Raw genomic sequence first — 26,712 nt, 5'->3', positions numbered from 1 at the left:
TGTAAATACTTTTTAACTTAATTTCCATATCAGAACAGACGCAGGCTTATATCAAAGTGAGGATTTCAGTTGTCTTTCATTCTTATTTTTGACAAACCATTTCATAACAATGTGAACTTGAAAGCTGAACCACATTTATGCTATAGATTTAATCACACTGTTACATAGACAGATGTCATAAATGTAATCAAAATACACCACCTGTGTAGTGTATTGGATAATTACAGCGTTACTGCATGGCAGATTGTGTTTCATCTGGAAACGAGTCACTTAATCCTAATTGATGCATTGAGTAGTTTCTGATTTCAGCTACTATGCATATCAGAAGAAACATCTTATGGTCACTGAATATTTATGTTTCATATGAACCACATTATTGGCATGCATCAAACAAGGAAGGAAAATAAGGAGATTGTTGAATCTACCAAAATTAGGTAAAGAACTTACCACCACATTCATTGAAAGTGTAGAGGAAAACCGTCAACTTTGCTAAAAGAAATATGGATGGAAAAAAATATTGAGTGATCATAATCTGCAAAAATCTAGTCATAAAAACAATGGCAAAATCCATGGCTCTGTTTAACAGTGAAAGTAAGAGCATTCCCACTTATAAAATGTGAAGGGAACTCAAGGATTTGAGACGACACAGCTGTGTAGCCTGGAGAAAACCATGGACCGTTCATCCTCAGCGCCTACTGTAGAACTCTGTGGGTCAGAGCTACGATCTGGAGTTGCTCATTTGGTCAGGCAGGTTCAATAATATTGTGTGGCTAAACAGTGAGACCATCTGACTACCTGAATGAATTGAATGACCGGGTTACTCCATCAGTGAATTCTGGCTTCCCTGATGGTTTGCCCATATTCCAAGATGGCCGTGTCAGAATCTATCAGGTTCAAAATGTGCCAGAGTGGCTCAAGGAGTCAATGAGAGCAACTCTGGATGGAAATACATGTAAAAATAACTCCACCGCAAATGAATTTAAAGTCAAATATGACCACAATTAAAGTTGTTTGATTACAGACTGATGTGTAAATGTGATCAAGCTTTTCCCCTGGCAGCCCCAAAATTACAGATTACTAAGTAGATGCTGCTTAGACAACTTTAAAATCTATTGAAACTTAGATTTTCATCTACTGTTTTATTTTTCTTAAGCATGTTTCTTGTTTTCATTTAATCCAATGTTTTATGGGTAGTTTTTTTGTATTTATGTTTTGTGTCACTTGATTATTCTGTTTGCCTTTTAGTTCAGTGTTGGCAGATTGAGTTTCAGATGGAAACGAGTCGTTTAATCTTAATTGATGCATTGAGTAGTTTCTGATTTCAGCAACCATGTCAGAAGAAACTACTCTCCTGATATGGTTCGGTGTTTGTATCTCCACGGAACATTCTTGGCTCAAAATGAAGAAAAGTAAAATTATGTATTCAGCTTGACTATGAAGCATTTGGTTGTTTTGAATTTGTGCTATGGACATAAACTTAACTCTGACGTTGGTATTTGGATTTAGGGAATAACTTACATGGTTTTTGATAATGTAATGAGGATCAAAAACAGAACTGAGGAACCCCGTGTCCTCATTTTGAATGAAAGAATTATAGAACATTGAATGTCATTACAACTTTTAAAGTAATTGTTACAAAATAATAGATTTTAAGAAAAGTTTAAATAGTGTTTAGAGGGATCCGTGCATGGTACTGTACAGTGACCTCTTGTGGTGATAAAGAAAATTGCAAATTTTGATTAGCAATTGCACTTTACTTAGATCTTGTAGAGCTTGTTGTCCATGTTTTTCTCTTATAATAAACATTCACTATTCTGTGAAATAACCCAGCATCCCCGATCAGCTCCGTTACTGTTGGAGATGCATTAAAGGATGTTTCCGAGCCAGCGATGAGCTCACGTTTGACAGGTCTGGTATTAGGGGCGGGGTTATGTCCCACCAGCAGTACCTTGGCTCGTGTTTGAGATGTTTTCGTCCTCCCCTTCTGGATGTCACATGGGGCTCTCTCTGCGCTCCCGTGACTCTTTGTAACAAATAACAGGGGGAGCGAGGCGTGACGGGGCAGATGTGTTGTTATTGGGCAGCACATTTCCCCACAACATCCAGCTGTCCCGGAGGTAACTCCGAGCTCCTTCCTTTCACCGGCCTGCCGCGGTCGCATTTTGCCCGCCGGAGCGTCACTGCAACGCCGCCGAGCAGCGCGCGCACACACCGGCATCAGCGGCGGAGCCCCGAAATAAATAAGGAGCTAACAGGCCGGAAGTGGATGAAGCTGAGCGGTAAGCCTGCTTGGACGTTTATTTTCTGAGACGCCTCCGGATGTTTCAGGGTGCAAACATCCAGGATGTTGTTATCTGTCTGGGAAACTGTCCCATTCGGTCGTTCTTCCTGGCGTGGAATTTGGTAACTTCCTGACCTTCACTACTGAAGCGTAAACAAAACGTCAAGTGTTTTCTTTGCATCTTTTCGCCCTCTTAAAATGCGTTAACTTATTATTATTATTATTATTATTATTATTATTATTATTATTATTATTATTGCTGCAGTCGCCCCACCTTCACGCAACGTCTTATACGTGACGGAAGCGTTGGTTTGTTTTGGTAAGTTGAAGTGGAGCTCGCTGAGGTGCAGAGGGCCTTCAGATAGATGTGGTCTGTCTGCAGCTGCATCATAAGCTCAGTGCGTCACTAACAGCCTCCTGCGGAGCATGCAAACCCAGCAACATCACACTACAGGGAAGGAAACGCAAAAAAAGACCTTTCTGCCTATAACTTCCCCTTTGAAACGACACTTTAAGGTGAGGCGGAGAGCCTCTGTAAACCTTCGAGTAAATTCACGAACAGCACAGAAAACTAAATGTAAATTGATAAAGATCACTGCATGAGAAGCTCTGGTAGCTCCCATTGTGAAACCACGCAGTTATTTATGGCGTCCCTTTGTGGAAACCTTAAATAAACTCATCTTTCATTAGAGGAGCCAAGTGTAACACTGAAGATGTAGAATCAAACTTTGGATTGAGTCCATTTATTAACGGGGAAAACGATGAGAAATAATTGCGTTAACAAAGTTACTAGTTCTGCTGTCTATACTTTGTCTAAAGCCTATTTGAGCAGCATCTATGTTTCTCCTTTAACATTCCCAAAGGCTGGAACATTTGGAGAGAAAGGGAGATCTTTGACCATTCATCTAAGCATGATCTCTGGGTTCTGTCTAATGTTCTCTTTTCTTCAGCTAATTCCACAGTTTCTTTTCTTTTGTAGGGTTTAGTTCTGGAGACATAGGTGCGTGTGGAAGAAGAGAAATGTTCTGTCTGTATGTTTTGGGCTTTTATCCTGCTGAAATAACCACTTCTGAACCATTTTCAGTCTTTTTTTTTATGGACTTTTTGGTTGTTGGATTGAGGCAAATTCTATTTTATTTAGTTTGAAAAACAGTTTGTTTTTTTCAATATATCTATTCTAGACGTAATGAAGTGATAAAGATGGTGTCTCGGTTGTTGCAAAAGCAAGCAGGAAGACTGTTATCAGAGAGATTACATCCTCTTCACGACCGGCTCTGCTTGTCCCATCATGTGACTCCTTTAGCTGAGCAACTCATTGAGCATTTCATCTCATGATAAAGAGTAACCTTCAGAAGCAAACGAGCGAGTTAAAGGACAGCCGAGGCGTGGCGCTCTGCTGAAATGATCTCTTTCTGGTTTAAGCTGCATGTGAAAAGAAGCAAGCTGCTACGAATCAGATGACTGCGAATACCAACCTCAAGTGCGAGCGGGAGACTTTATGAAGGAGCGTGACATGAAAGCTTCACAGGTTCTCCTTTGGGGCCTCTGAAGGGCGATACGCAATATCTTGTGCAACGATTTTGCTTTAAAGTTCAAATTGTGAAAACCTGTGAGGATATTTTAAACACTGGAGTATAGTGACTATAATGAGCAGAGCTCTTCAAAAGAGGAACTGCTGTGAAAAACATTTCTACTGGACAAAGGGACCTAGTAACTTAAGGTGTTTATTTTAACACAGAGCAAACGACATCTCATAAAACGGTAAAGCATCATTGTAATGCTACTGCTATTAGTTTATCACCAGCCATTAGACTATGCAAAACCATGCCGTTGAAAATTAAATTAGTGCATACTGTACGGTTAATGAATTACTAAAGTAATCCTACATCTTTTAAGGCTTTTATGTTTTATCATGCTCCAAACGGTAGTAACCATGGATTTTATTTGGATTTTATGAAATAAATCAACACCAAGTAATGAGTGAATGAATGTGAGTAAGAAGGGAACAATGCATGGGTTGCAGGTCTTTGTTTTTGCAACAAAAAAAGAGAAAAGGAAAGAAGAACTATCTTTTGATGCAGCTGTGGGTCTTTTGGAGAGTGTCTCAAGCAGCTTCACATATCTGGGGAGTAGAAAGTGAAGTTTTTGCCCATTCTTCTTTGCAAAATAGCTCAGTTTCAGTCAAACTGCATGGAGTTTGTCTAAAAAAAAATTTCATTTAACATCATATATTAGTGCAAACATGATGCACTAATATATTAGCACTACAAAATCTGTGATTTGTTTCAAAAACAATCGAAATCCTGGAGGGACAGCTATTGATTCATAATTTACCAGTTTAATGGGTTTTATCAATACATTCTGGTGCAACCAGATTTTTGATATGGCCCAAGATGAAACTGAGTTCGACACCCCGGATCTACATGGAGACCAAAAATGGGTTGTGTGAAATGCAAGTCTCACAAAACCCTGAACACACGATTCCCACTGTTAACCATGGTGATGGCTGCATCATGCTGTGGAAATGCTTTTCTTCAGCAGGAATGGGGAAGCTATAAAGCTGGATAAAGCTAAATCAAAAACAAGGGAATGTGAGGCACATCACAATCATACACTAGTCCAGTGGTTCCCAAAGATTTTCTGGGCCCCCCTATCGATTACGATAAAATCCCCTCCCCAAAAAAGAAAAAGAAAAAAAATCAACCGGGCCCACACATCGGTCAACCAGACATAAACCTAGACACATATTTTTGTTTTCAAACTCCATTGAAGTTTATTTCATACTTCAGGTTGCAACAAAACACACTACAAACCATCTTTACAGTGAAACACTTCAACTGTTTTTATTTTTTGCATTCATCCATACCTCTTCCCTTGCCCCTACAATGGCACTGTGCCCCCGTAGAGGGCGCGCCCCACACTTTGGGAACTAGTGCAGGACACACTGCACTAGTGTGTGTCCTCTGTCAGATGGAACGCAAACAAAATACACCGAGGCTTGTAGTTGTAATGTGATTATTTTTGCAAGCCATTGTAGAGAACTTTTCATCTCCAGATGAGTATATTTATTCTATATGCTAATACAAAGCAGCATGTACCAAAGTCTAAGCTGCTCCACTTAAAGACTCTTAGTCATATACTGTTTTAATTTTGTCCGATTACTTGTGTTTTCTTTTCTGAATCTTGTTTATATATTTTTTTTCATTGCATGGCAGCATTTTATTTTTCTTTTATTGAACGTATTTTGAGACTCAACAATGAATGCTGTTCACTGACTGTGATTTTCTGATGTCCTGCAGCCCATGAAGAGATTCCCATCGCAGACTCATGTCTGTTTTTAATGCTGTGCCTCCTCAGGGCACAATGATCACAGCTGTTTGGTATTTATCCATCTGACTTCCCCGCAGATATTTTTTTGCACTCAGAATCTTTTTATGATGCTAGTTGCAGTATCTGTTCAACTGATTGTTAAAGTGATCTTTTTTTGGCCAGAGAACTTAATTAGTGATGTTTCACCTGGTGTACTTTAACATAACACAAAGTGCCTCACAAATGTATTTATGTAGCTAACATTTTCATATTGTAACCAGAAACTTCAATGTTTTTATGGATAGTTTACAGTTTTTCAGGGTAAGCTGGTTTTTATCAAAATTTTCAGTTTCAGAATTGTTTGATTTAAGTCCATTTGAAGCACTACAATGCGTTTTATTCATTCTCTTGCAGCCATGCCAAACGAACGCTCCCCTCTCATCACCTCGGGGGTCTGCGGGCTGACCCTGACCGCAGCGACATGCGGCGCGGCGTCGGACTCCCCCCAGGACTCCAGCTCTGGGAAAGCAGCTCAGGACCCGCGCAGACTGAACACCTTCTTTGGTGTGATGGTGCCGACCATCCTCTCCATGTTCAGCATCATATTGTTTCTGAGGACAGGTGTGTGGCGCAGGTTCAAAAATAATTTAGAGAAGTGGGAAAAAGAAGCGAGTTCAGTTTAGTTTTGCTGTTTGTAAAGTATTTTGGGCTCTGCTCAGTCATGGTGACTCAGAGCGATGTGACCTCCGTTTTGCAGGGTTTGTGGTGGGTCATGCGGGGTTGCTGCAGGGTCTTTTAATGCTAGTCGTCGCCTACACCATCATATCTCTCACAGTACTGTCAATCTGTGCCATTTCCACTAACGGAGCCATTCAGGGCGGAGGAGCCTATTGTATCCTTACCAGATGTGAACAGATTGTGGGTCTTTAATTATTCCTATTAATAATTTGTCCCACTTTTATACTTACTACCGCTTACAAATAAACGATCCTTAATGAAATGATTTTAGACATGATCAGCCGCTCTTTGGGACCCGAGTTTGGTGGAAGCATCGGTTTGATGTTCTTTCTTGCCAAAGTGTTTGCGTGCGGCGAGTACGTCCTGGGTCTCGTGGAGGCCGTCCTAGATGTTTTCGGAGCAGATCCTGGTATGTCGCGTCCACGCTTAAAATCCCAAACCTACTTTTGATAATCATCAGACTACCTGGATTAAGGCCCGTTATTTTGTTTATTTCAGAGTCGTCTGTATCCAGAGGGCTGCGGGTTCTCCCTCAGGGCTACTGGTACACGGTTCTGTACTCCTCTGTGGTGCTCCTGCTCTGTCTCCTCGTGTGCCTGGTGGGCGCCCACATTTACTCCCGCACGGCCTTCGCCATCCTGCTGGTGGTCACCGTGTCGCTGCTGTCCGTCTTCATCAGCTCTGTGGCAGTCAAGCCGAGAGACTTTGTCATCACCCACGTGGGGCCCGGCAACCAGACGGTCCGCTACAACGCCAGCTACACGGGTTTCAGCGCCACCACCCTGAGGAACAATCTAGGCTGTGAGTCAGGATTATGGACAGTGCTGATGCTTGTGAAGAAGAAGAGTGAATAGCGCAGCTTTTCTTTGGGTTTTGACTTTTCTTTAAATGTTTTTCTGTGCAGCCGGTTACTCTTTGGACTACAGCACCAACTCCGTCATGTCGTTTGCCACCGTGTTTGCTGTCATGTTCACCAGCTGCACTGGGATCATGGCTGGAGCCAACATGTCAGGTTACAAATTCATTATTTTATGTTTCTAATGTCAATCACAGTGTATCGGCTAATTTTTGCATTAAGGATATTAAAGTAAACTTGCTTTCATTTGGCAAATAATGAAAAACAAGCTTTGCTTTTGCAAGTCTCTGCATAAACATGTTCATAGATCTTTGCTGTTTCTCAACCTGAAGGTGAGCTGAAGACTCCAAGTATTTCCATCCCTAAAGGCACCATCATCGCTGTCTTCTACACCTTCACCGTCTACGTCCTCCTCTTCATCTTGGTCAGCGCCACATGCGACAGGTGCCACAGCTGTCAGACCTGACAATACAACCTACCAGCTTCAGTTATGTTAAACAGAAACAGATCATGCATGTTTTATTCTGTTTCAGGACCCTCTTGATTCAAGACTACGGCTTCCTGCAGCGAATTAACATCTGGTCGCCGCTTGTCACTATTGGGATTTACTGTGCCTCTCTGTCAGCTGCGATGTGCGCCATGATCGGAGCGTCCCGCATTCTCCACGCTCTTGCTCTGGATCATCTCTTTGGTAAGTCATAGGATTTTTGTTTTTTCTTTTTTGAACACGGCCCCTTTCCTGTATGTGAGGGTTGATGTTTTCTTCTCAGGGTTGCCGTTGGCCCCGGCAACGGTCACATCTAACTCTGGGAACCCGTGGGTGGCGGTGCTGTACACCTGGGGCCTGGCACAGGTCAGTACTGCCGTTTAAATTTAGATTTTGAAAAATGTTTTCATTTTTTCATTTGGTCATTTTCAGATCTGGATAAATATTGAAAAGATAATAATAATGTAGAGAAATAGCTGTACTTCTAGACTTTATTATCTCATTGTCTGAATGTGTCATTCCTACCTTTTTGATATTTTTTTCTTCCTTTCTGCATTGTCTCCTTCACTTCTTCCTTATCTTATATTTCTTTTCATTCTGTTCTTCTTCTGGTCTTTCTTTCCTTCTTTCCTCGCCTATCTTGTTCTGTCATTTTTCTTTTGTCCAAACCGTCCCTTCTCTTCTCCTTCATTCCTTCCCTTTTTTGTTTTTGCAGGCTGTATGATTAAAGCCTTAAGTAATAGTATGTCTCTTTTTAATACAATGACTGCAAAGAACTGCGAACTCTAGAAAATGTAGAATTTCTGCATGGAAAACTGCAGCAGCTCTGCAAACAGCAGGTTCTCAAACTCAACCCGTTTCTGTGTTTCCATGTTTCTGTCAGTGTGTGGTGTTTGCAGGGCACCTGAATGCTGTGGCGAGTCTCGTGACAGTCTTCTACCTACTTGCTTACGCTGCTGTAGATCTGGCCTGTCTGGCTCTTGAATGGGCATCTGCACCAAACTTCAGGTAAAGATATAATTTCCTATCAAAGACTCTTCTCATATACTTTTGCTTCCTTGATTCCAGACTGTCTGGATCCAGTTTTCAGGGTTTCTTCGCGTTTCCTCCTTGTGTTTTAACAGACCAACTTTTCAGCTCTTCTCGTGGCACACCTGCCTGCTGGGGATCCTCAGCTGCTTGGTCATGATGTTTGTCATCAACCCCGTGTATTCTTCAGGCAGCATCGTCCTGCTGCTACTGCTGCTGCTTTTCCTCCACTACAGGTCACCCACAAGCAGCTGGGGCTACATCAGCCAGGCTCTCATTTTTCACCAGGTATCTGGACACAACATATGCAGAACTCAGGCATGTTCCCCTCCATAACTGTGTAATTTCAGTTTTGTCACTGATATGTGTGTAGGTGCGGAAGTATCTGTTAATGCTGGATGTGAGGAAAGACCATGTGAAGTTCTGGAGGCCCCAAGTCCTGCTGATGGTGTCCAACCCGCGCTCCTCCTGCCAGCTTATTCTGTTTGTGAACCAGCTGAAGAAGGGCGGGCTGTACGTGTTGGGGCATGTGCAGCTGGGAGATCTGGGTAATTATCCGTTTTTGATCTATAATGTCCTCTTAATAGATCTCACCGTATGTATCCCTGAAATTACCACCATGTTGTGATTCCCTGCTTAAATGATCTTGTTTTTCAAAAATGTAATTCTTTCACTCCCACCTTGATGTACTTTAAGAATGAAATTGTGTCTGTCATTGGAGGGAGGGTATTTAATTGTATAGTTTCATCTCCCTTGAACCGTTTGAAATTTTGTCTTCAATATCACACGTTGTAATGGATTTTACAGGAATTTTACCTGCTGGACCAACTCAATAAGTCCACAGTTGACACTTCTCTGTGTCAACTCTCAACACAGTTCCATGGTTTTCAAAAAAAACCAAACCCCTCATGTGTTAAGCTCATACTGAGATTAAGTATTGACTCAATACTTAATTGAGTCAACTTAATACTTAATTGTATTGGATATCCAGACAACTATCCAATTTGTCTGGATATTTTGAGATAAATATCCAGACAAATTGGATATTTGTCTGAACTTTGACTGGGCCATTTCGAACGCATAAAAATGCATTGATCTAATCCACATGTGTCAAACTCCAGTCCTCAAGGGCCGCTGTCCTGTAACTTTTAGATGTGCCTCTGCTGCACCACACCTGAATAGAATAATTAGGTCATTAGCAAGGCTGTGGAGAACTGATCTACACAAGGAGGAGGTAATTAAGCCATTTCCTTCCAGCGTTTCGTACCTGTGGCACATCTAAAAACTGCAGGACAGCGGCCCTCGAGGACTGGAGTTTGACACCCCTGGTCTAATCCATAACATTGCTGTTCTGGCTGTATGTTCAGAGTCTCTGCCGGGGAAAGGCAGAGCGCCTCCTTCAACATGTGTGTGTCCTCTACATTGTTTTTTGGAAACCTTTCTATCAAACTATCCTTTTCCTTCCACTTGGTGTCAGTTTATCTCCTAAAATCTCCACAAAATACATTCTTGTGTTTGTAATGTGACAAAATATTAACAATGTAAAAATGTATGAATACTTTTGCTAAGCACGCCCAGCGGGTGGATTAGTCATGTGCCCAGAAGTATGCCACTGCTGTTATACATCAGCATGTGATAGTTTTGTCATTCATTCTAATGCAACAGATCCGGTTTAGCAAGACATGGTGAGGCTGTAGATGTCCGTAAGTTTACATACACTGCAATAGGCAACAGTGTCCTGTTGGGTCTGCCCTTTTCCCCAGTGCTGCTGTTGGCACGGAAAATATCAACAAAGGTTTTCTCTGAAGCTTACTGGCACCTGAGTGTTGGTCATGTGAATATTCAGTCATCTCTGATCTCAGCCTAAATGGGTCATTGTTTTTATCTCCATGAACTCCAGGAAAATACTTTAAGACAACAAGATGAAGTAGAAATAATGCACTGTTTAAGTCTGGTTTCTTTTTCTCTTTTTTTTTGCTGTATTTCCAGTTTTTCGTGAGTATACCCCCTGGTGCTGTAGAAAATACATTACAACCCTATTGCTATCATAACGGTTACCTTTATTGATGCAAAGTAAAAAATCTTTTGAAATTCATTAAGACTATTCTATTTTTACACAATATTTATTAGTTATGTTAATTAGTGGAGATCTTTTTCTGATTTCATCATAAACTAAACACAAGATTTCCAACAGTTCTGCTGATAGCAAATCTATTTTATTGTATTGCTTAAGATTTCATCATTACTCCAAATAAATTGACAAGAGATCACAAACCTATTAGTCCTCAAGGTGCTAAATATGGAATAGAATACTAATACTTAAAATGTGGTGTATTTTCAATGACGTCAAAGAAACCTGGGAATTAGCATATTCTAGCAAAGTCTCACTAGTGCCACTCAACATATTTTCTTTTAATATATCTGTATAGCAAACTTAATTCCCTTTAATGGTATTAATTTTTGTTAATTAGGGTCAAGCTGTAATAAATGCTTTGTATTTCAGACTCCCTGCCATCAGACCCTGTCCAGACCCAGTACAACTTCTGGCTGAGTCTGGTTGATAAACTAGGTGTGAAGGCCTTTGTAGACCTCACTCTGTCTCCTTCAGTCAGACAGGGAACACAGCATCTGCTGCGCATCACAGGACTTGGTAAACGTTTCACCACCTTCTGTCTACACGGATTATCTCCATTGTTTTGTCTGCATGTGCCGAGTCTGATTTTTGCCCATCTTTCTCCCAGGTGGTATGAAGCCCAACACTCTGATTCTGGGTTTCTATGACAGCTGCACTCCAGATGATTTCTTCCTGCAGGACTCTGCCTTCTGCCATTCATCTGTGGGAGAAAGCAGTGAGGGGGAATATAATTTTGGGGTGGACCTGCCTTCGCTGCAAGCCCATTTCCCTCCTGTCCGACACGTCGAGAGCCCCCGGTGGCTGTCGCCGGACGAGTACGTCGGCATTATTTCCGACGCCATTAAAATGAAGAAAAACGTGTGCCTCGGGAGATACTTCTTCCAGCTGCAGGGAGAAGGCAAAGATAGCAAAGTGGACGGGTCTGAGCGGACGATAGACGTGTGGCCTCTCAACCTGCTCCAGCCAGGCAACCAGGACTACCAGGATGTGTGCAGTCTGTTCCTGCTGCAGATGGCCTGCGTGCTCAACATGTCTAGCAAGTGGCGTCATGCAAGAATGAGGATCTTCTTGAATGTGGAGACGGGCTCCTCTGACCAGGGCTGGGTGGTCAATGAAGAGACGTTTCGGGAGCTGCTGAGGAAGCTGAGGATCAGGGCGTCCATCAAGATTGTGCCGTGGGACTCCGTGGTGCAGCACTATGCCCTGCCAGAGGGGGAGCGCTGCGAAGAGCCAACGCCAGGTTTATCCGACGACTTCCTGTCTGCAGTGAACCGCATGTTGATGGAGCACAGCTCTCAGGCTGCCGTGCGATTCCTGTATTTACCTCGGCCCCCTGCTTGTCGAAACCAGTCACAGCACTTCTTGACTCAGCTGGAAGCGGTGACCAGAGGTTTAGGGCCTACGCTGTTGATTCACGGGGTCACCCCGGTCACGTACACTGACCTCTGAGCACGTTTCGCCTCATTTGATGATGTAAATATCACAAAGTCTTAGTTCTCTGTTTACTTAAATCTAAGTAGTACCAATTCTGCATATTTAAGAATGTTATTCTGCAGTATTTATTTGTTTTACCACCTGATTTTTTTTTCTTTGCTTGGAACAAGTCCACATTCAAGTAGCACTTGAAGTTTAATAGGAAACATTCCTACTTTATATACTTGAAGTGGCTTTGTACTTAAGCCAGCATATTTGTGGTCATAATTTTTCTTGATAGAACTTCTTTGCAAAACTGTGTCTCCAACGGACCGACAAGAGAAATAAACATGTTAAAACACAGTTTATGTTTATATTTTTTTCTCTGTGAAGCCAGAAATGTTGTCTTGAAGACTGTGTGTTAAAAGTCTAAATGGAGAAACTAATTAGTACACTTTAATGTCTTTTTTTTCACAAACAAACTGTCTTCAAACTTTTAAGCTTCTCATTGTCTCTTCTGAGTTTTTAAACCTTCAGTTTATTCCAGAAGTATATAATTTGGTTATTGGTTGGTTCTTTCTTGCAGCTTTGTTTTCTTGGATGTGTGTTTGGGGTCATTCTCTCCTTCCTCCACTGCAGTTATAGATTTGTCCTCTTAACCTTTATGCATTCCCTTCTAATTGATTAAACCTTCATTTAATACACATTTTTCATTCCTTCCAATTAATTTACAGATTTTTATGTTACTGCCTTCTTCAAGTGTTTTCTTTTTCTTGCTGAGTGTTTTTCTGCTTAAAGTTACTCAAAGGAAGCAAATTACCACATCTTACCTCAAAATGACAGTTTTTGATGCTGTTCTGACATCATGAAGCAATGCACCACATTGGTCAGAGTCTGTGGAAACAGTGGAGAGGCACAGAATCCAAGTTGCTGAAGTTTCTACAGTGAGTGCTGATTTATTTTGCTATATTCAGCTAGTGTTTTATCAAGTCCAGTGTAATCCAAAGCTGCTTTCATAACTACGGCGCCGCCAGTGGATATGCTGTACAGCACATGGGCATAACTTTAAATAGGTTGAGATTTATGTATTAAATGTATTTACTTGTTTACTAAATACAGCACCATATTTTTCTGAGGCACATAAATGTCAACCTGTGAGAAATTTTATTTTGCTTTTTGAATTATTTTTGTGATTGTAGCATTGCACAGTTATGCTACTGTAACGATAATACTGGAGGAGTCAATTTAGCTCAACTCTCAGCAATGAGACATAAAACACACAAATCTGATATGTTAATAAATAAATGTTTATAATACATACGTTTTAACATATATTCTGCGGTAATAAGACGACTTATAATGCCTGCGTTGGACAACAAAAAGTCAACGGTCATTTCAGTCACCTTTTAAAACAAAATAAACCTTCAGTTATTTTTTTTTGCCCAGTTTCACTCCTCTTCCTGAGTCGCTTCTTTCCGACAAGTTTCTATATTCGGACTTTTTCTCAGCCACTGGATGAAAAATGTCGACATCCGAAGCCAGTCCGGCACGAGAATGGAGAAAGCCACACTCTGTAGGATTTTGGGCAAGCAGAGAAAAGTGAAGACGTGAAAGGAGACGGGTTGAAACATCGGAACAGATGATGGCTTACTGCTGCTCTGCTCTGACCTGCAGTGCATGGGACAGACAGCCGCTGGTGAAGGTGGAGTGACCCACAGTGTTCAAAGCATCATAGACGAACGCTGGAGCACTCTTCACAAACAAGTTGACTTTCATGCTGTTTGTCATGTTGGTGGACACCATGAATGGGGTCACACACTGAGGAACAGTAACATTGAAATTAGATAACATAACAACAAAGGTCAAGATTCATTATAAAAGGTGCATATTTGTTCATTATACTGACAAATTATCCTTGGTTTAAAACAAGATAACAAAAATAAAATTTAGATTAATTAGTTGATAGAAATGGTGTGATGACCTTTAGCTGAAGTAACTTTTATGGGAATTTCTCCTCCACCTGAGAAATATCCTCATAAGTGCTGCAAAAATATGCAGTTCAATTGATTTGGTCTTCTTCTTGGACATGGACATTGTTATTCTCTGGTCTTGTTATTGACTCTGTGTTGGGTTAGCCCTTGGAGCACTGACACATTGGAAAGCTACCCAAACTCTTAAATAGGTTTTCCTATCCTCTCAAAATAAATGCCTGTTATCCTTAGAAAGCCAGTTAAGTAAGGATAGTACTGCAAATCAACTTGTTTATCCTTTGTAACATCATAAAATATTAAATGACAAAAAATGTTAAGAGGTTTTTTCAATCTAGAAAGAAACCAATTGGATTAGTTCATACAATTATTTAACCAATAGTCCACACCATTATATTTCAGTCATAAATGTACTGTATCATTAAGACAAGTGCAGTTTCAGAGAGGGCAGGTGTGCGTTACCTGGACTGTGATTCCCACTGACTTGTACTCAGCATGTAAACACTGGGAGAAATGTATCGAAAATATCTGTAACAAAGTATACGTAACGTTGAGGGTCAGAGAGTGAGCAGGTTATGATGGGATTGAATGAATGTGTGAAAATAAACACCAGAGAATAAACACCTTGGTGGCCGAATAAAGAGCCACCAGTGGATGTGGACGGAGACCCATTTCAGAGGAGATGTTGATGATTAATCCTCTGCCTCTGGGAATGAGATAAAACCCAAGTGTTTATAAATCTGGTCATCCTAATGTTGCATGTTATTGATGTGTCTGGATACCTGAGCACCATGCGAGGAAGAACCAGCCTGGTCATCTGTATTGTGACAACATCATATTTTTATAGATAGAAAGTTGTATGAAACCCTTTAGATGGTATGTTAGCGTAGACATCTTACCTGGGGTACAGAGAGTATGTTACAGTTGATGATCTCAGTGATTTTCTGTTCAAAATAAATAGAAATAAAGTTAGAAAATACACAATAGCCTCAGTTAGTTTAAATCATCCAGTGTTTGGCCCTAAAAAAGGGATATTTCTAATAGATCACCTGTCCGCGAATTGATGTTTCCAGAAAATAGGCAAAATGATCATTGCAGATCATTCCAACGTTGTTAACTGTGTGGTTTAAAATACAAGAACTTTCATTAATAAACTACCCGTGTCTTATTTTTAAGGAAAAAGCAGAAAGTGTGAGATACGTAATAAACCAAAACAGTGTTTCTCTTATCAGGAGGTTTGAATTAATCAAATATCTTCCTTTACTTGTAGGAGATGCAGACAGCCTATCCATCTCTTGACACGTAAGTAATCTGTGTCTTGAACAGAAGAGTCTGTCCACCTGCAATGTCTAGTCTCCATGGAAACCAACCTCTGAACTGACCAGGAGGTGGCAGCAATTCCCTCCAAATTAAGTTTTACTTTAGGTTTTAGCTCAGGCATCAGCTACGCTATGCAGTTGTTTTTAACTGTTGGAGGAGATTTTGTATATGGAGGAAAACTAAAAACAGCAAAACATAGAAATGTTTTTAATGTTAAACACGAGCTGCTTATAAATAATTTTTTTTTAATTGTGCTTTTTCTATATTACCCAGAATTCCAATCTGCAGGTCATGGAGCTCCTTAGCTATGGTTGAGTAGATGCTGCCACCCTCTGTGAAGTCCACTTTGATGGTGTGAGTCTGTTGTCCGTACTTGTTTTCTGAGGCAAACAGTAGATGTGTGTTAACAGTTTCATCTTTAAGAGAAATTTAATGAGTTTATTGGCTATGACGACAATATTAGAAGACACCTCCATCATCTCTGCCTGACTCACCGATTTCTTCGGCAACCTTTTGAAGCCTCTTGGCAGACCTTCCTATTAAAACAACATCCAGACCCCGACGTGCCAACTGCAGGAAGACATGCAGACAGATGGTGAACACGCTGTAGCTCAGACAAGAATCTGTCTTGATAAATATGTAGATTCTGTCTTAAATTACTCTACGCAAAGATATAACCAATACATCAAATCTGAAATCTAATTTCTCCAAAATGAAGCTGCAAACTCACCTCAGTGGCATAAGCTTTACCAATGCCAGACGAGGCACCAGTTACAACTGCATGAGGAAATTAGTAGAGATACGTCAACTTTGTAGAATGTCTAGTGATTTAAAAACATACATTTTAAGTTTGGTAGGACAGATTCTTTTAGCAAACTGATCAAAATGTACACATGATATAATTTCACTGTTCAGACAACTTTATTGTCAAAACAAAAGCTAAGAAAAGCTTCAAAAGACCCGAGCTAATGATGAGGGATGAGATAAGCAGTAAATGACTGAAAATGTCCTGAGTTTATGTTTTTGCTATAAGTGAGTGAGATTTACAGTTCAAGTTGTGGCCTGGGAAAGCTCTAATCCCTCCCCTCAAGGAAAAATGACATTCTGGGGTTTATGCAGCGTAGACCCCACACAAAGCATGTTAGAGCTAGAAGTTAGTATTTTCATCAGCAAGAAGGGGATGCTAACTCTTTACAGACCACACATGAATGGCAGCGACAGAAAAAGATTTCCGGCCGAGCTAACGTTTTAGACACCCAGGTGACTAAAACCTAGCTTTAGTTAGAGCACAGAAATGTACAGAAGATGTTTCAGTAGCTAAACTATCTTAGTAGCTTGAATGCTTTAGAGCAGTGATCACTAAATGGTTCAGCCAACACTTAATAGTGGTAGAAAAGTCAGGGGAAGACTGTTAACCTTTTTTTGCATATGTATGAAACAATAACACACTAAATGTCATTCTAGACAGCAAGGTTTCCCCCAGAAAACTTGCCCGCTGGTTGGGTGGCAGGGCAGTCATTCATTCAGCGGCCCGTCGTGTTTTTGAGTTAAAAAATGTTTAAAATTGACAGGAAATTTAACAAGATCACCTCATAATCATGTGTTTTTTAAAAGATTGGACGATCAATATCTGAACACCAACTACATATTTTAAAAAGACTTAAATAAATAAGCAATGTTTAGCCTGGTGGGTCACAAGTAAAGCCTGGTGGCCCACCAGGCTTATAATAGACTGGGGGAAACCATGTGGACATTTCAAAAGTCTAGAGTGAAAGAATAACTTCACAAAAAGCTGCTTTTGCACATTATATGTTCCACTTGTGGAATTTTAACCACATAAATGAGTAAATATAATGGCTAAGGAAGGCTTATAAAGGTGTGGAGAACATTTATGGAATTATATTTTAACTTTTTCATCAAAAATATTTGGTTGAATTTGTGTGTGTGTGCACAAACTTTACTTTACCTGCCCACTGTCCATACGCACGCAGGTCCGCCTGACAAAGCGACGACAAGACATACTGTCTGAATCCACAGCAACATTTCCAGGTGAATTTCAGCAGGCAGAGAACCAAAATGAATAATCCAAAGAGCGCCAGAACATCAGTCAGCAACGTCTTACGGGAGAACTCCAGACCAAGCAGCATTTTCAGCTGAATGTGGAAGAGTTTAGAAACAGCTTCCTCCCTTTTATTATAGAAGAAATGAAAACATTTAGTTTGTGCTTCTCCCCACATTTCCCCACCTCCTCTTAGTCATTTTAGAAGAGATTGCTGCAGTAGGGTAATTGTTGCTATGGTGAACTTGTTGACACAGAAAGTATTTCTAAGAAGCAAACCTGGCCCAGGCACATCCACTGACTTTAACAAAATGTCCAACCAAGTTCTGATCCAGCAATATCTAACATATTAACCTGCTGAATCGTATTTGAGTCCTATGAACTTGATAGAGCGCTAAACAATTACAACCAATTTACCATTTAGGCAAAATGAGTTAATTACATCTTTAAAAATATGATTTTTAAAGCTGGTTTAAAGATGGTTTGTTGTTCAGAGTCAAAGCATTAAGTAACCTGTCTGCACTGATTGCATCTAATCACAAGAGGCTCAAGCAAAACCAGGAATCAAGACAGTAACAGAGATGTTTCCCATTTCTGAAAGCTAATACTGTAAGTCTCTTACACCCTGTGACAGTGGGAAAAGAATCACGGGAGTGATTTAGGCTGCTTCTCTATCAACAGTTTTATAGAATCATAAACAGAAAAATAGCAATACATTTTCCACAATATCACACAGTGCAGAAATCAAAAACAGTAACAAGCTGCCCCAGTATCAGTGTTTTCATGTTTCTTACCAGTAAAATAACACAGGTTCCCGGCCTTTGCCGTTAGTCCAACGGCCATCATCCAAAACAAAACACAAACCGACGGAAATGAGAGCAACTTTTCTGAAGTTCCCAAATATAAAACAATTATCATCTACAAAAGCCAATTAATAAACCAAAATAAGAAGATGTAGTTTAAAAATCTACGTCACAACATGTTTCCTCATAAAAAGGACAACAAACAGTTTGTTTGTTTTTTTAGCTTCTGCCGTTAGTCCAACGGCAATCACCCAACACCCCACAGACCCACAGGAAAAGCTGCGTCAAACTAATCATAAAACTTAAAATATGCTTTTAAAGTTTGCAAAAATAATAAATTGTTATCTATAAAATGTCTTCACAATATAAAGGATACAAATATACAACGTTTCAACGAGCATTACCTGAGTGACGTGTAAAAGAATCACCGTAGTGATTTTAGGTCGCTTCTTTCTCATCAACAGGTTAATGGAACGAGAGGATATCGCAAAAGCCCCCTAGTGGTGGATGTGGTACTACTGGTCGATTTCAAGTTGCTTATTAAACTATAACAATATTAATGCAACATAAGTTGTATTTAAATAGTTTCTAGACTTAAATATGTCCGTTAATATAAATTCTGAACCCTTTTAACACTAGGATGATACAGTTTTCGAGTCCTTCCCATATCGGCTCAGCAGGGCCAAAAGGCCGGAGTCCACCCTGACGACTCTGATGGCTCAAATTAGCATCCCTTCTTCAATTGTAAATGTGGTCGTTGACCGTCAGGCCAGAAGGTAGGAATGTGAATAGTCCATGTTGGGGGTGGGTATCTATGATACCTGCAGGAGATCAGGTCTCCTGTAGGTAGTGCTCTTCAGTTTATTTTTGAAGCATACATGAAGTGTTTTTGGAGAGATGTGACCTTTTGCAGCTGATCCATGATGTTGTGCTGCATTATCCAGGTCATTTTGCCAAATGTACATAGAGTTTGCAAAACATAGAATCTGTTTCAAAAAATATGCAAAGGTTTTTCTAAAAGAAATTAGTAATGTTTCTCTTTGAAATAAAGCTAAGAGGGTATAACATGACAGTTTAGAAATAAACTAACCAAATTAATTGTGTTGATCCACCTCAAAAAAATCATGCAAAAAGTGTAAGCAAAAGAAATCTGGGAGACTTTGCACATGCAAATTTGCATGCAGCCTTTTGTGCTGTGGAGGATAAATAGGTGACTGCTTCACCTATTTAGTTCACAAGAACTAATGGCATTTATTTCAGTCATAATCTTGCGGGGGGTGACCAAGGTTCCATCACTATGTGACAGCTGGTCAGCAAACCTGGCAAACATGATTGACATGGCAGCACTGAATGCACATGTGCTTTATCAGGCATGCATTGGGGTGCAGGAGAGACGGGTGGACTTCCTGGTTGAGCTTGCAAAAGAGTTCGGTAACTCTCATGTGAGTGAGAAGAAGGCACACAAGGAGAAACTGCTTCGGCAACAACCTTCCACACCCAGCTCAGGCAAAAGGGCGAAGTGTCAGGTCAACCATCGATGCAGGATGCGTGTCCTGAGGCCGAAACATCATCAGTGACCCCTCACACCCCCACCATGGACTGTTCTCCCTGCTGCCCTCTGGAAAGAGGTTCTGCAGCATCCGGTGCAGGCCCACCTGGTTCCGAAACAGCTTTTTCCTACTTGCCATCAGACTTTTATTTTACTCACAACATTGGAACTTCAAACATTATCCTGAGCCGTATGCAACGAAATTTCGTTCTTTATACACCCTGTGCATTGAAAATGACAACAAAGTCAGTCTAAGTCGAAGTCGAAGTCTAAGTCTATTGTGCAACTGTGAGATGCGTTGAGGCCATTACCAGGGTACTGATAAGGTAATGGCCCTATTTACTGAACAAAAGCACCTGCTAGATAAAATCCTTCAGGCCAGTTGGACTATCGAAGCCGATATAGGTATACGTCAAAGTGGACTAACTCTAGCCATTCTAGTGTTAATGCTATAAAATCACATGAATAATTACATAAATCATCACAGAGCTACAGTTAGTCTTCAACCTATCACAGTTACAATGTGTCAGCTGTTTGTTTAAGCAGAAACCGTCCTCTTTCATTTAAAGGGAATGTTTGTACGTTGACAAACTGACACTGCCTCTGATTAAATGACAGAGTAACAACGATGGTGGTAGCGCACAGAGTGTCCAATTCATAGCCCACATGATGGGAAAATGCTGGCTATCAACAAACTCTGTCTGATAAATCATGTTGTCATTTTTGTTTTGAGGACATTACTATACTCAAACTCCTATCACTACCAAACATGTTTATGTTAAAATATATGTGTATTTTTCCTTTTTACTCCTCACTGGGTAAGTAAATGTATCATTTTTCTATGACAAGCCAGTTAATGCGAGCGAAACTTTAATTTTCAGAACAAATGTGAATAGAGCTGCTTGTCAAGTTCCAAGTTGTTGCTTTTTTGGGGGGAAAAACTTACATGTTAGCTCCAGATCTTTCTGAAGCTGTCTGGGCCTCTTCTGGTTGTTCTTTCGACTCCATTTCCTGAAATTTTGTGAGCAGCTGTTGTTCGCGTTTGGTTTACGGTGAAATGCTGATTTTCCCACTCATAAACTTTGTCCCCCGAGGAACGCAGGTAAACTATAAGGAGTTTGGAAACACCTGAACCTCACCAGGATGTTTTATAGCTGTATAAAACTGAACGTTTTATACTGTATAAAAGTGAAGCTGTTCAGAGATGTTATTTTTAGCCATCATGAAAAGCTTTTTTTGTGATGCCTCCGTAATCAGAATCTCTTTCACATCACTTATTACTAAATCAGCTGATGCTACTTTGCAAATTCCTGCTGTTTTCTTGACTTGTTTACATTTTCTTGGCGTTTTCTGAATATATTTTAATGCCTCTTTATTTTAATTTACACATGATTGAGGAACTTAGTTTTTTTGTGTGTGTTTCTGAATTAGTCTGATAGATTCCAACATGTGGTGTAATTTTCTAGAAATTTTGTTTCTAAAAACAAAATTGACATGTTTAATACTACACCTCTAATCCCTACTGCAGTTGGAAATTGTCCTCTTAACCTTTATTCACTTTCTACTAATCTTGTACTTTGATTTCTTCTGATTAATTCACAGTTTTTTATAGTACAGCCTTCTTGAAGCATATTTTGCTTCCAGGAGAAAATTACCATATCAAAGTGACGCACAGTTTTTGATGCTGTTCTGACATCATGAAGCAAAGCATCACATTGGTCACAGAGTCTGTGGAAACAGTGGAGAGGCACAGAAACCAAGTTGCTGAAGTTTCTACAGTGAGTGCTGATTTATTTTGCTATATTCAGCTAGTGTTTTATCAAGTCCAGTGTAATCCAAAGCTGCTTTCATAACTACGGCGCCGCCAGTGGATATGCTGTACAGCACGTGGGCATAACATTAAATAGGCTGAGATTTATGTATTAAATGTATTTATTTGTTTACTAAATACAGCACCATATTTTTCTGAGGCACATAAATATCAACCTGTGAGAAATTTGAGAAATTTTATTTTGCTTTTTGAATTATTTTTGTGATTGTAGCATTGCACAGTTATGCTACTGCAACGATAATAATACTGGAGGAGAGTCAATTTAGCTCAACTCTCAGCAATGAGACATAAAACACACAAATCTGATATGTTAATAAATAAATGTTTATAATACATGAGTTTTAACATATATTCTGAGGTAATAAGACGACTTATAATGCCTGCGTTGGACAACAAAAAGTCAACGGTCATTTCAGTCACCTTTTAAAACACAATAAACCTTCAGTTATTTTTTTGCCCAGTTTCACTCCTCTTCCTGAGTCGCTTCTTTCCGACCAGCTTCTATTTTCGGACGTTTTCTCAGCCACCGGATGAAAAATGTCGACATCCGAAGCCAGTCCGGCACGAGAATGGAGAAAGCCACACTCTGTAGGATTTTGGGCAAGCAGAGAAAAGTGAAGACGTGAAAGGAGACGGGTTGAAACATCGGAACAGATGATGGCTTACTGCTGCTCTGCTCTGACCTGCAGTGCATGGGACAGACAGCCGCTGGTGAAGGTGGAGTGACCCACAGTGTTCAAAGCATCATAGACGAACGCTGGAGCACTCTTCACAAACAAGTTGACTTTCATGTTGTTTGTCATGTTGGTGGACACCATGAATGGGGTCACACACTGAGGAACAGTAACATTGAAATTAGATAACATAACAACAAAGGTCAAGATTCATTATAAAAGGTGTATATTTGTTCATTATACTGACAAATTATGCCAGAAGAAATATCAATGTGTTCGTATATTTCTTTGTCATCCATGTACAATTGCAATAAAGATATTCTATATAATTTTCTAAATTGATTTATATTTATACAGTCCTCCAAGTCCTCATCCAAATTGTTCCACAAATTCCCTCCACAGACTGCAGTGCCCATGCTACTCATTGGTATTTGTGCTTTTTGCTTTCTAAAACTCATTTTTTAAGTCGTCTTTAATGTTTTCTGGTAAGTGATTACTTCTTACTCTGTATTATTTGACCAGTTTTGTATTTGACAGGATCCATTAAGGTTATTATGTCTAATTCAAAAAGTAATTAATCTGTATGGTCTAAATATCCCATGTTAATAACTATCCCTACTGCTTTTTATTTGCATTGTACAAAGTAAAGTGCTTTTTTAAGTATTTCCCCAAATTTCCACACAGTAATTCAAATGTCAGGACACCATTGAAACTTATAACTTTCAGGATTCCTGGTTCATCAAATGCCTTGTTTTTGCCAGAACTGCCAAACTTTTTGCTATTTTTGCTTTTACAAGCTTAAAGTGAGGCTTCCAGCAGACTTCATGATCTAACATAATACAAAGAAATGTGTTCTCTTGTACTTGCTCAATGCAGATATTATTTACCGCTACTGCATCCATTATTTTTTTATTTCCAAGCCACATGATCTTATGTGTTAATATAGTATTGCAAATTCATTTGTTGTCCAGTGTAATCTCATTAACTAAAAAAAGGGCAAAAAAGAAAAAAAAAGTTAATCAGAGCTTCTTTTAACCTATAAAGAAACCAAGTAAATTGAAAAGTCTACATATTTCAGTCATAAATGTACTGTATCATTAAGACAAGAGCAGTTTCAGAGAGGGCAGGTGTGCGTTACCTGGACTGTGATTCCCTCTGACTTGTACTCAGCATGTAAACACTGGGAGAAATGTATCGAAAATGTCTGTAACAAAGTATACGTAACGTTGAGGGTCAGAGAGTGAGCAGGTTATGATGGGATTGAATGAATGTGTGAAAATAAACACCAGAGAATAAACACCTTGGTGGCCGAATAAAGAGCCACCAGTGGATGTGGACGGAGACCCATTTCAGAGGAGATGTTGATGATTAATCCTCTGCCTCTGGGAATGAGATAAAACCCAAATGTTTAAAAATCTGGTCATCCTATTGTTGCATGTTATTGATGTGTCTGGATACCTGAGCACCATGGGAGGAAGAACCAGCCTGGTCATCTGTATTGTGACAACATCATATTTTTATAGATAGAAAGTTGTATGAAACCCATTAGATGGTATGTTAGCGTAGACATCTTACCTGGGGTACAGAGAGTATGTTACAGTTGATGATCTCAGTGATTTTCTGTTCAAAATAAATAGAAATAAAGTTAGAAAATACACAATAGCCTCAGTTAGTTTAAATCATCCAGTGTTTGGCCCTAAAAAAGGGATATTTCTAATAGATCACCTGTTCAGGATTTGGCGTTTCCAGAAAATAGGCAAAATGATCATTGCAGATCATTCCAACGTTGTTAACTGTGTGGTTTAAAATACAAGAACTTTCATTAATAAACTACCGGTGTCTTATTTTAGTAAATGAAACATAGCAAATATAAGATAAATAATGAAACACAGCACTTGTTTTTAACTGTTTTAGGAGATTTTGTATATGGAGGAAAACTAAAAACAGCAAAACATAGAAATGTTTTTAATGTTAAACACGAGCTGCTTATAAATAATGACTTTTAACTGTGTTTTTTCTATATTACCCAGAATTCCAATCTGCAGGTCATGGAGCTCCTTAGCTATTTTTGAGTAGATGCTGCCACCCTCTGTGAAGTCCACTTTGATGGTGTGAGTCTTTCGTCCGTACTTGTTTTCTGAGGCAGACAGTAGATGTGTGTTAACAGTTTCATCTTTAAGAGAAATTTAATGAGTTTATTGGCTATGACGACAATATTAGAGGACACCTCCATCATCTCTGCCTGACTCACCGATTTCTTCGGCAACCTTTTGAAGCCTCTTGGAAGACCTTCCTATTAAAACAACATCCAGACCCCGACGTGCCAACTGCAGGAAGACATGCAGACAGATGGTGAACACGCTGTAGCTCAGACAAGAATCTGTCTTGATAAATATGTAGATTCTGTCTTAAATTACTCTACGCAAAGATATAACCAATACATCAAATCTGAAATCTAATTTCTCCAAAATGAAGCTGCAAACTCACCTCAGTGGCATAAGCTTTACCAATGCCAGACGTGGCACCAGTTACAACTGCATGAGGAAATTAGTAGAGATAAGTCAACTTTGTAGAGCATGGGAACAACATAGGATGGGTGTCTGAAACACCAAAAATGCTATTATTGACATTAGTACTGTGTAAATAATTACTCATTCTATGATGAGAATGGCATTTTAAATATCAGTCAGTGTGGAAGTACTTTAAGAGTTTATCTGTTATGGGGAGATTTAAATAATCACATGTCGATGATAATAAGAGGGACAGGGAAATCAAAAGATCTTGTACATGCTCCTTTTCAAACAAACTGTATAAATCGCAAGTATGGTGGCATGATCATTTTATTGTACATTTACTTTTTTCTGTTTTTACTTTGTATTGTCTGATCAAAAAGAACAAAAATAAATCTCTCAAAAATGTTTGAAATATTATTATTTTTTGTGAATAATGGATTTCCTCACACTTTACCTGCCCACTGTCCAAACGCCCGCAGGTTCGCCTGACAACGCGACGACCACACGTACTGTCTGAATCCACGGCAACATTTCCAGGTGAATTTCAGCAGGTGGAGAGACGCAGTTAAACCTCCTAAGACTGCCAGAACATCAATCATCAACGCCTTGTGGGGGAAGTCCAGAGCAAGCAGCATTTTCAGCTGAATGTGGAAGAGTTTAGAAGCGGTTTTCTCCCTTTTTAACAGAAGAAATGGAGATACTTAGTTTGTGCTCCTCCCCACATTTCTCCACCCCCTCTAAGTTGTTTTCCAGGAGATTGCTGCAGAAGGTTGATTGTTAATATGCTGAACTTGTTGGCACAAAAAATGGTTCTGAGAAGCAAACCTGGCCCAGGCGCATCCTCTGACTTTAACCAACCAAATTGAGATTCTAAATTACACAGCAGTTTCTACCTGCTGAATCATATCTGATAGTGTTAATAAGTAGAATGAGCAAATTATATATTTAAAATAGCATGGTTTGTTGCTTTAAATAACCTGTCCTCACTGCATTGGCACTGGTTGTATCACGAGAGGCCCAAGAAAAACCAGTAATCAACACAATTACAGAGATGTTAACTGTTTCTAAAAGCTGATGCTGTCGCGTTACACCCTGTGAAAATGACAAAAAAAAAATCTAGGGAGTGATTCTAGGTTGTTTCTGCCTCATCAGTTATATATGATAAATAAAACACAACAATACATGTTTTCAATAACATACAGTGGGGAATAAAACTAACAAATAATTAATAATCTATCAGTGTTTTGATATAGTTCTGACCAGTAAAATAACACAGGTTCCCAGCCTTTGCCGTTAGTCCAACGGCCATCACCCAATACACAACTGACGCACACAACTGACGCACAGACACATTATGTCTAAATAGTCATGAAAGTGGAGAGGAACTTTTCTAAAGTTCACAAACATAAAAATGATCACCTACAAAAGCCAATTAATGAACAAAAATGAGAAAATATAGTTAAATATTTACTGTCCTATTAAAATAAGGACAACAAACTGTTTTTTTTAGCTTCTGCCGTTAGTCCAATGGTAATCACCCAACACACCGCAAACGCACAACAAAGCTGCATCAGACTACTCATAAAACTAAAAAAAAATTCTGTTAAAGATTATAAAAATGATAAATGATTATCTATAAAATGTCTTTTACAATATAAAGGATAGCAATATACAACGTTTCGACCTCCATTACCTGTGAAAAAGAATCACCCGATGATTTTATGTTGC

The 26,712-nt window shown here is 39.6% G+C and overlaps 3 protein-coding genes across 3 annotated transcripts; 1 reads left to right on the top strand and 2 right to left on the bottom strand.

The window, feature by feature from the left end:
* The first annotated feature begins 1,977 nt into the window (after positions 1-1,977).
* LOC102236582 (solute carrier family 12 member 9) lies at positions 1,978-12,611 on the top strand. Its single transcript, XM_005802932.3, has 14 exons — positions 1,978-2,279; positions 6,005-6,211; positions 6,348-6,482; positions 6,600-6,737; positions 6,827-7,129; positions 7,233-7,340; positions 7,517-7,628; positions 7,718-7,875; positions 7,955-8,037; positions 8,555-8,679; positions 8,796-8,988; positions 9,074-9,248; positions 11,204-11,350; positions 11,442-12,611. The coding sequence occupies exons 1-14, from the start codon at positions 2,066-2,068 to the stop codon at positions 12,281-12,283; spliced, it is 2,940 nt and encodes a 979-aa protein (XP_005802989.3). The 5' UTR covers positions 1,978-2,065; the 3' UTR covers positions 12,284-12,611.
* Positions 12,612-13,048: 437 nt separating this feature from the next.
* LOC102236840 (testosterone 17-beta-dehydrogenase 3-like) lies at positions 13,049-18,870 on the bottom strand. The gene is made up of 12 exons (XM_023342693.1): positions 18,822-18,870; positions 17,522-17,742; positions 16,286-16,332; positions 16,050-16,125; positions 15,825-15,935; positions 15,285-15,352; positions 15,135-15,179; positions 15,018-15,052; positions 14,860-14,941; positions 14,698-14,763; positions 13,916-14,065; positions 13,049-13,818 (listed from the first exon to the last, which is right to left on the bottom strand). Exons 2-12 carry the CDS (start codon positions 17,700-17,702, stop codon positions 13,696-13,698), a joined length of 984 nt encoding a protein of 327 aa, XP_023198461.1. The 5' UTR covers positions 17,703-17,742; positions 18,822-18,870; the 3' UTR covers positions 13,049-13,695.
* Positions 18,871-22,162: 3,292 nt separating this feature from the next.
* On the bottom strand, positions 22,163-26,712 carry LOC102222061 (very-long-chain 3-oxoacyl-CoA reductase-like). The gene is made up of 12 exons (XM_023342809.1): positions 26,678-26,712; positions 25,439-25,659; positions 24,959-25,005; positions 24,723-24,798; positions 24,498-24,608; positions 24,197-24,264; positions 24,047-24,091; positions 23,930-23,964; positions 23,772-23,853; positions 23,610-23,675; positions 22,481-22,630; positions 22,163-22,383 (listed from the first exon to the last, which is right to left on the bottom strand). The coding sequence occupies exons 2-12, from the start codon at positions 25,617-25,619 to the stop codon at positions 22,261-22,263; spliced, it is 984 nt and encodes a 327-aa protein (XP_023198577.1). The 5' UTR covers positions 25,620-25,659; positions 26,678-26,712; the 3' UTR covers positions 22,163-22,260.

This window comes from Xiphophorus maculatus, chromosome 11, assembly GCF_002775205.1.
Source record: "Xiphophorus maculatus strain JP 163 A chromosome 11, X_maculatus-5.0-male, whole genome shotgun sequence".
Lineage (NCBI taxonomy): Eukaryota > Metazoa > Chordata > Actinopteri > Cyprinodontiformes > Poeciliidae > Xiphophorus > Xiphophorus maculatus.
Note: the sequence above shows the minus strand (reverse complement) of the source record. Positions and strands in the feature narration are given on the sequence as shown.